Here is a 10610-nt window from a genome sequence, read left to right as displayed (position 1 = left end):
GGGAGGTCAATGGGATGCTAACGCAAGTGAAGTTCTGCTAAAAGATGGCGGCACCCGGCCGACGGCAGCGCAGGGGAGCGAAGGGGGAGCGAAGTGCAGACCGCTTTCAGTTTATGTGAACATCTAGTTATAACTTTTGTTTTAGACAATATGCTGCATTTTGAACCATGAGGGAACTTAAATAAAGTGACAGATATAAATAGAAATTAGCACATCTATTATTTATTACTTTTCTATTTTGAGTTTTATTAATAAAGCACTTTATGCAAATTTCAGAAACCATTGGTTGTTATCCCAAATGTTTACCTTATGCTGTGTTCCAGACAACGCGGATGCAATATAATATTTTTATTATATCATACTTAATTATATGAATAAGATTATACTTTAAATAATAATTATAATAATAATAATAATAATAATTATTATTATTATTATTATTATTATATAGCCTAGAGAGAGAGAGAGAGAGAGAGAGACATTATTTTGGGGTCCAGGTTGCTGGTTTTCGTGCAAGTCAGCAAGTCATTTATAGATTATTTTTATGTACTAGTACTTATTTATTAGGTACTAGTGTGTATTTTTTAGATACTAGTACTCATTCATTAGATACTAGTACCTATTAAATAGACACTAGTACTTATTCATTAGATACTAGTCCTTATTATTAGATACTAGTACTTATTGTTTTAGATACTAGTACTTATTATTAGATAATAGTACTTATTCATTAGGTACTAGTGCTTATTTATTAAAAACTAGTCCTCATTCATTAGATACTAGTACCTATTAAATAGATACTAGTACTTATTTAATAGATACTAGTACTTATTCGTTACTAGTATGATTTTTTATTTTACTAATATTTTTTTTTTGTTGAACTCTACTGTAGCCATTTGGACTAGTCATAACATAAGACCAGTAAAAAAGCAGATCTGACTAGTAAGATAAGAATAGTCACTAGTAGTGATTAAAAAGGTACTAGTGTCTAAAGAATAAGAACTAGTACCTAATGAATAACTACCAGTATCTATTAAATAAGAACTAGTATCTAATGAATAAGTACCAGTATCTAAAAAATAAGTACAAGTATCTAATGACTACTTACTAATAATATTTAAATAAATACTAGATACTTAGAGAGCCCCGTCAGATGCTGAATAGGCAATGAGATTCGAGCCGCTGTTTGGCACGTCGGATGAAGGGCTCCTAATGCAACCCGAAGGGAGCCAGCGGCTGTATCCCATCGGGAGGGAGATCCCTAGCCATCATTGAGCATGCAACATGACTCAGATGGGGGGTTCACACTGTGACCGAAGGGAGCTGTGGGTCTGCTGCACCGGAAGAGGAGCCCTAGTCCGATGCTGAGAAGGCAAAGAGACGCGACTGTTGGAGGGACTCCCGCTGCATCCGAAGGGAGCTGCGGCTCTGCTGCACCGGAAGGGAGAGTCCCCCATTGCGGGTTTATGTGAGGCACGTTTTTTTCGCCTCGGAGGGTTCTCCCAGCCTCCGCAGGGGATTCGCAACTCTGTAGCGGGAGTGCTGCCCCGGAGGGGAGAGCCCTGATTGACGCTAACTGGAATACGACTGTTGGAGGGATTCTTGGGGGTTCACCCTGCGACTGAAGGGAGATGTGGGTCTGCTGCACCAGTAGGGGAGACCCGTCCGATTCGGAGTAGGCAAGAAAACGCGACTGATGGAGGGACTCTCGCTGCGTCCGAAGGGAGCTGCGGCTCTGCTGCACTTGAAGGGAGAGTCCCCCTTGCGACTGTATACGAGGCGTAATTTGATGCATCCGATGGAGGGCCGTCACAACGACCGAAGGGGGCCTGTGGCTCTGCTGCACCGGGAGGGATAACCCCATCTGCCACTGAGTGCACAGCGCAACTCAATGACAGATGAAAGGCTCACACTGCGACCGAAGGGAGCCACTGCCCAGCTGCACCGGAAGGGAGAGCCCTGTCCGATGCTGAAATAGGCAAGGAGATTGTAACGATGGCTGGAGGGCCCTTACTTTGGCAGAAGAAACGATAACTGAGAGGCTTCTATTATTCAAGTACACAACATGACTTGAGGAATATTTATTTATTTATTATTTATTTTTATTATTATTATTATTATTATTATTATTATTATTTTTTTTATATATATATATATGTCTGATTAACAACAACCGAGGGCATCTATCGGATTACGTGAGAGGCCCCTTTTGAGCTGCTTAAGTTTAGGGCTGAAACGATTCCTCAACTAACACGATTACAAAAAAAAAAAAAATTATTTAGGCAAATTCCTCTGCCTTGAAGCCTCTTTTAATTTATTCTAAATCCCACATCATGTTCAGATCTTATTCATGCAATTATAAATAAATAGTAAACATATGACCTCATATGTCCTTGGTTTAGTTCTGGACTATAGTGTAAAGATAGACATTGTGACTAAATGTCACAAATAGGCACTGATAGTTTCCACTGAAATGATGGTAATTTTGTTATTTATGTATGAAATATCACAAAAATGTTTTACAAATTTTAAGCAAAATTCTCATAACCTGACACAATTCATTATTTAATACATTCTGCAGATTTTCTCCTGAAATCATTGCAAAAACTGTGACAAACATCCACAGATTCCAACTGATCCTGCTGTTGTAATATATGAGAAGTCCATTCACTTTACTCCATTCACTTTAAATGTTTTCAATATTTATAACTTTAAATTTTGTCCTCTATCACATATGTGTTTCAGCCAAAGGGTGTTTTTATATTTATGTTCAGCTACTATTGATCACATACAGTCTCTCAGAAATCAAACGACACATCCTCATTCTTTCTTTCCTGAAATGGACAAATAAAACATAAAACTGTGATAATGAGTAATACAAAACAAAGGCTACATTCATGACTAAATTCACCTTTAGACCTGATCACCATGTCACTCAGGGAAAAGAAATGAGGAAGTGATATTTTGTTCTGATCTTAAAACTGACTTCTGGTGAACAAATTGATAAGACCAATATTTCTATTGAAATTAAATGACCTCATTCCTTAACTATATTATTCATTTTCTTTTCCAGTGACTGTGATACAGCCACAGCTGTTATTTTCTTAAAAATGTAAACTCCAGAGACAGATGGAGTTACAGCTTCTGTTTTCACTTGTTTTTTGTGTTGTGGTGCAACATTGCTAAGTAATTGCAAAAACTTCTTTCTGATTCTCAAAAGATTTGTAAATTACTTTTAAAAATTTGTTTTGAAATAATATCTTATCTTCAATTTCTAAAATGTTTGATTTATTTTCAAATAATAAAAGAAATCCACACTTTACACACACAACATGCAAAATATCACATTTATCTTGCAAAATAAACATTTCATTTAAACTATTTTAAATCTTCTTAAAGTTGTTTTTGCGTCATAACTATAAACCAGCAAATGATTAGCCATATAGAGAGCAACATGGATATGATAAATGTTAAACACTTCTATCTTGTGACTTTTTAATGTCATAGCTCTCAAATTTACATGAATTTGCAGAAAGACTATATACTGTATGCTTATTCAGGATGTATTTACATTATAAATAGAAAACATATCAAGCATGAAGAATAGTGAAATAACCAAGATTTTTTATTTAAAAAAATTCAGAACAAAAAAGATATTTTGAAAAATTTGGGGATCTGAACATTCGATGTGCACCGTTAACTTCCATGGTATTTTCCCCCTATTTAAGTCAGTTGAGCTCATCAACTGTTGGGATCTGTTCATAAAGGTTTGGAACAAGTGGGGGGTGAGTAAATGGTGCCATAATTTTCATCCTGAAAGTGAACTACTCTTTTAACATCTAACTCTAGGTGGCGCATTGAGATCAGTGCCTTCTATAAGTGTTGAGCATTTCCTGAAAGAGCATTTTATCAGTTCAGAAGATGATTTGAGCTGCAGCTCCTGACAGATGAGAGCTCGATCATGATGGCTTATAATCGTTTATACTGGATGATGTGCATGTTGTCATGTTTTGGTGAGCCTTTAGAAAAATAGAAAAAAATCTTATGTTGCTGTTTCTATGTAAAATAACTACAAAGGTGGTTGCTAATTGTTAATCTCAGATTTTTTAAGTTCAGAAACGACATGTCTGGCTTTTACTGCAATTGTTATTTATAACTGTAGTAAGTGCAGGAAAAAAAAAGGTTTTCGATTTGTTTTATTTACTTATTGATTAATTGATTCTATTGACATAGGACAATATTTAGGTGAAGATCTGCAGTTTTCTGGGCCAGCTAATGGAGCAGTAGGAGGAAGTGTGGTGTTCGCTCCTGGTAACCCGCCCTCCACATCAACTGATATAATTCAGTGGAATTTTGGAACAACTGTTATATTGATAGCACAGTCTGATTCAACTGTAATAGCCTCAGGATACAGAGACAGAGTCAGTTTTGACAGAAACACTCTCGCTCTGGAGCTCCGGAACCTGAGACTGGATGATTCTGGAATATACAGACTGACTGTAATAACTAGCGCTGGAGATCCACTTACGGGAGAAACTTCACTACAAGTGTTCGGTGAGTGTGTTGCTAAAAATTGGTTTAATATTGACCATATACTATAGCCTAATAGGTGATAAAAATGGGTATTTAATAAATATGTGAAAAAAAAATTTTTTTTAAAAAGCAACATACCTTTATACCATATAGCCATAGATTATAATAGATAAAAAGAAACGGTTTCAAATTCCTGTTAGTGTAGGATAATACTTTTTTATTGTTATGCCCTTGTCCCACACTTTCAAGCTTTTACCAACTTTGAAAACACACACATTCTGCTCATAACTTGGAACTGGGTTCTAACTATATTCAGTGCTTACTAAATGTGAAAGAGTCATTTTGTTCTTTGTCTCTCACTTACACAGAACAAATATCTAATGTCAGGCTTATTGCTCCAGAAGAATCATTAATAGAGGGAGAATCATTTGCTAAAATCAGCTCTGAGGGAACTGGCAGCATCACTTCTGTGCAGTGGATGAAAGATAACAGTCCTCTGTCTCCTAGCAACAGCATCATTTTCTCATCTGATAACAGATCAGTGTCCATCAGTCCAGTGCAGAGATCAGACAGTGGAGAGTATCAGTGTATGTATAGAAACCCTGTCAGCTCTGAGATGGCAAAACTCAGCCTGATCATCCACTGTGAGTCTTAAACATTCAAACATCAGACTTGATGAAAAACAGACATTCTTCAGTGCTCCGTTTGTTCCTCTAACAGAGTGTCTCTTGTATGTGTTCTAGATGGACCAGACGATGTTTCTATTAAGGGTCTGGATGTGGTGGATTTAGGCGTTCGTGTATCGCTCTCTTGTTCTGCAAATTCTGAACCTTCTGCCTCATTCAGCTGGAAGTTTAATGGAGCAGACACTGATGTGACCACAGACACATTCACCATAGATCAGACTGACTTCACACACAGTGGAGATTATGAATGCACAGCCTGGAATAGTGTGACAAAGAGAAGCGTTTCACAAAAACATGCTTTAATGGTTAAAGGTAAGTACTGTAGCTAAAATTAACCTGAAATGAGTTAAGTTTTGATAGCTAGTGCTTTAACATACAATTCTATTTTCAAAATAGATAAAATAAATAAATATGTAAATACATAAATCTCTACTATTCTATACACCTCTATTTTAGCTTCTGCTCTTATTTTGTTTTAGAAATGTTGTGTTTCTTTACTGTTCTTGTATGTTTACTATAGTAGGTGGAGGAGATGGAGGTGGAAGATACTGTATCCCAGAGAACAAGTAACCATTGAATTGCAAAATGGAATGGAATTAATGTTTCAAGACAATGTTGATTCAGTGCCACTTCTGCACCCTCATTTAATGGTGAAATAAAAATGTTAAAATTACAATTAAGTTATTCAATCAATATAACAAACAATATAACAATATAACTTCAATATTGCTAAAATCAAGTATACACACACACACACATATATATATGTGTGTGTGTATGTATATATATATATATATATATATATATATATATATATATATATATATATATATATATATATATATATATATATATGGCACCCTGCATTTAATGTTGAAACAAAGCTCAGATTTTAAGAAAAAAATCTGTAGTGATGTCACTTAATCAATGCTATACTGCAGTGTATTCTTAATTCTACATTCTTTAAACGACATTGAAAATACAATTGTAACAAAATTCAATGTCAACATTATTAAATATGACGTACACTGTTAATATTATTATTACACATTATTATTAACTCATCATTAACAAATATGCTTCATTAATTCATGACCATTACAAAGATTATATTAATACAGTTAAACAAAGTATAAAAAAATAGATTTAAAAAAAAAACTTTACAGTATTTAAGTGACTTTCATTTTACTAGAATACTATACTACAGTATACTATACACACATATACTGTAAATCTGTCATGTATACTTCTGCGGCCCCTGCGCCTTGTCTGATGAGCTTTATCAATGGAAAGCAATGAAAAGATCTACAGTGGTACCAGATCCCTGGCAGCAAGTTTAGGGCCAGGAGGAAGCCCCTCAGATATGGACCCTGGCCCCCAGCAACTCCTGGAGGACCCATTAGGTGCCACAACGTCCTGCACACGTATCCCTCCCTCCTCTGCCTCGTCTGGCCCCGCCCCTTCCACACTCATCCTCCAATACAGACAGTGAAGGCAAGCTGAGCCTAGCGGTGGATTGGCCATCTGGGGCACCGGGAGTTTTCCTGGTGGGCCGCTGTACGTAGCCTATATCTCTCCATCGTCCCTGATGAATGACCCGCATGCTCAGTGCAGCGACTCAAAAGCGCTCATCTGTGTCAAAATGTTTTAGCCAATCAAATCGAAGAAGAATGGCAGGATTTACTGTTCACAGAAGCCGAGCGGCAAGACTTTAGCTTTAAAGTGCCATAATTAGGTATATTTGTCATGATTCTGCCTTCATGTCCTGACTTTTCTCTAGTCTTGAGGCAGGATCATGACAGACCCGTGTTTTGTGTACAAGCACATGGCCTTGTCTTTGGGCCATGTGCTTGTGTTGTCTCGTCCCCTTGCCCCGCCCTCTTGTTATCCTAGTTTTGTCGTGATTGCCTTACCTGTGCCACCTGTTGTGTCTTGATTAGTTCCCCTATTTAGATCCCCTAGTGTGCTCTGTCTTTTGTCGGTTCATTGTAATTGTTCCTCATTGTGATTGTTTCCCCATTGTGATATGCGTTTCTACATGTTCCTGTGAAATATTGTTACTCGGTGTTGCTCTTGGAAGAAGACGTTGTGAGACCTGTTATTGTTTATTTGTAGTTAGTGTTCTTGTGTTTCGAGTCTTTGTTTATCGTGTCTACCCAGTTTTGTTAAGTAATATAGTATCTGCCCTATAGTCATTGTTTTCCCCCTCGTGGGTTTTGTTTTTTCCCTTTTGTGATTAATAAACCCTGCGTGTTGTGATTCCTGTCTGCACTTGAGTTCCTCCTTGCCAGACCCTGACAATATTGTTATGTTAAATATATTTGAATTTAATGTTTTAATGGTTTAACATTTAGACCTAAATTTAATATTTTTTATTATTTTTTTGAGCAAAGCTGAATTTTCAGCATTGTCCTCAGCGTCACATGATTCAGAAATCATTCCAATATACTGATTTGTTGCTTTATTATTCCAATTATTATTTATGCTCAGTTATTATCTGAGTGTACAGGGAAAAAGTCTGCATCTTTCAAGAAGATTGATTTTTATGCAAGACAACGCGCCATCACATGCATCAAAGTACTGCACTGCGTGGCTGGCCAGTAAAACCCGCATGTGCAAGAACGATCCGAACAGGATCTAGTTCTTTCTCACAACTAGTCCAAAACTATCTCATAATGTTCAGGGAGGTAAATATCATGTTAGTGGGGTTGTGTCAACCCACAAAGTTGAAAAACTTACCTTGGCAACAGAGAGAAAAAAAAGTAGCCAAATTCCTCAGGGAAAATGTGGATATGGCAACACTTGCATAGCGCGCAATCATACGTAAGTAAACACAAAGGATATAAAGTAATCGATTATGCGTTTATTCCTAGTGTGATCTGAACAACACTTTTTTTCACTTCACTAAGTACTTATTTAACAGGAATTATATAAATAGATTTTGTAACAACAATTTATATGTATAAGAGTAATTGGAACCATTTGATCCAGGGGGTGGAGATGGGTAGCTTTAGGGGTGGAAATGGAATGGGGAGGAGTTGGATCTCAAGTTGGAGTTGGTGCACCACTGTTATACCAGTGTACTTACATGGTAACTCCTCAGGGAACTGTCCACTTAATATAAAGATTACCCTTCTGGACACCAGCCACAATTTATATGTAAAGCCTAACTTACTGGCCGATGCTGTGTAACAGAGTAATTAAATGATAAATCTTATTGAAAGTGTAACACTTTCTTTACCAAAAATTGCTGATAGTCCTGTTATACAAAAAGTATTGTTACCAATGTCCTGTTACACATTTGTACTTACACATACAGTACCGCTCAATAGGTTGTTAAGTATAGTTGCACGAACATTAGAGCTGTAGATACTATGTACCAATGTGTACTTACACTGCGGTTACAGACTATGAACACATCTAGTTGCAAGTCACAGGTATACAGGTATTTATGCGGACATTTAATATAAAGTTGGACCATAAAATCTTTGAAATGTCTCTCGTCAGCATGGAATTATGATGAAGGTCGATATAGAGTGAAGTAAAAGCCACATGAAATCTGAGATGACCTGTCACACTATGGTCGCATTGCAAAACATTTGACATGGCTTGGATTTAGTACCACATATGGAAGTGGCACAAATCAGAATGAAAAAGATCAGATTTCATGATTCTTTGTAAGAAGCCACATCCTCTTACAGAAGGATTTATTTCTGACATTATGGAGTGAGTTTGGAGTAAAAACATGTTACTAAATGTGGTATTTTCACGTTCTTTTAGATGGATAAAATTAACTACACTGAGTCGTAGTTCACTGACAAGCTACACAAACAGCTTCATAATCGCAGAACAATTTCTTTGATTTTATTATTCATGATTAAATCGTCTGCGATTATAAACAATTTTGTGTAGCTTGTCAGACATATTGCAAATATTTTAAAATGTTATTTCAGTAATACAATTTATTATATAAAACGCTCTCTAAAAATACATAGAGAAAGAGAGAGAGAGAAAGCATTTGTCATGCTCAAAAATAATATATATGCAATATATATCAAATATATCTTCAAATTCCTTAATATAAGCTAAACTGAAATGCACACATGTGCACTGACCACACTTGTTTCTTCCTTTTTTTCTGAGAAATATGTTAAAGTAAATTTCTCATAGTATTTCCTTCGTCCCTACAACTCTGTTACAACTGTTACAAAACTCCAACTTTTACAACCCTACAGATGATCAAATTGTAGCACTCTTAAGCATTTCTAAATTCATTAACTTTTACAAACTTAAATGTTCTGTATAAATGTTCTTTATGAAACTTGCAGTAAACATGCATAACATGGTTGTTACATCACGCTGGTTGTTTAACTTTGTGTAAAAGGTAAATTTAGACAGAATTTTTGTTTTTTGTAAAACAAACTGCCTTTGACAGGGTATTGTGGTACAGCCTGATTGATAATTGTCCTGAATCATTATAAAACAGTCTACTTGAACTGTGTTTTGTAGCCATAAAAAAATAAAAATAAATACAAATTCCGTGTTGTTTCACAGATTACTTTTGAGATGAATTTGGGGCCATAAAAAAATAAAAATAAAAAAAGAAACTACTCTGCTGTTTAATAATATTTTCCGGGATAAATTCCTAAACCGTGCTACAGATTATGATAGCTGCAGAACTAAATACATAGGACAGATTGTCTACTGCTGCCATCTGTTGTTTATGAAGTGAGAAATACCACTGCATTTATTCCACCGACTGTATATTTAGCCTACTGTATACAACTGTATACTGAATGCAATTGTTTGTTAAAGTTAACCTAATTTTACCATATTCAGTGCTTAATTTCAGACATATTTTATGTGCCAATAGTTTAATAACCAGTGTGGGCTTTGGAGGGCACTATTAAATAATAAAATAAATAAGTCACTAGACATTTGTTTACACTGGATCCAATGAACTGAATCATTTTATGTGTCAGACCCAGTAAATAACCTACATCAGATTGTTACGACCACACCAGATTGTTGAAACCGATTTTTCTCTCATTTTGAAAAGAAGAGATTTTATTAAACTTAATAAAGGAAGGGAATCGTTAATCCTTAACCCTGATCCTTAATCCTGAGTTTTTCATTACTCAATGGAAAACGTTAGCAAAACAACTATTTTGTTAAGCCAGCTACTCTGCAAATAAAACAATACCTGGACATGAACATTTATTTGAATAGAGCTATTTTTAATTGACCTTTATATTACCTTAAAGCTTCCGGTAAGAAAAATGGTCCATTATGAAAATTAATGGGAAAATCGACATTAAACGAACACTGCACCAATGAACAGTAGGCTATCTACTAAATAAAAACTACAAGAAGTTAGACGCGAGATGGCGC

At 35.8% G+C, this 10610-nt stretch overlaps 1 protein-coding gene across 1 annotated transcript; it reads left to right on the top strand.

Moving 5' to 3' along the window:
* Positions 1 to 44: 44 nt before the first annotated feature.
* Positions 45 to 6711, top strand: LOC127974316 (carcinoembryonic antigen-related cell adhesion molecule 20-like). Its single transcript, XM_052577499.1, has 5 exons — positions 45 to 93; positions 4246 to 4554; positions 4809 to 5177; positions 5277 to 5531; positions 6551 to 6711. The coding sequence occupies exons 1-5, from the start codon at positions 45 to 47 to the stop codon at positions 6709 to 6711; spliced, it is 1143 nt and encodes a 380-aa protein (XP_052433459.1).
* Positions 6712 to 10610: the final 3899 nt, after the last annotated feature.

The sequence above is a fragment of the Carassius gibelio genome, chromosome B16, assembly GCF_023724105.1.
Source record: "Carassius gibelio isolate Cgi1373 ecotype wild population from Czech Republic chromosome B16, carGib1.2-hapl.c, whole genome shotgun sequence".
Classification (NCBI taxonomy): Eukaryota; Metazoa; Chordata; class Actinopteri; order Cypriniformes; family Cyprinidae; genus Carassius; species Carassius gibelio.
The sequence above is the reverse complement of the archived record's forward strand: the minus strand, read 5'-3'. Positions and strand labels throughout refer to the sequence as shown.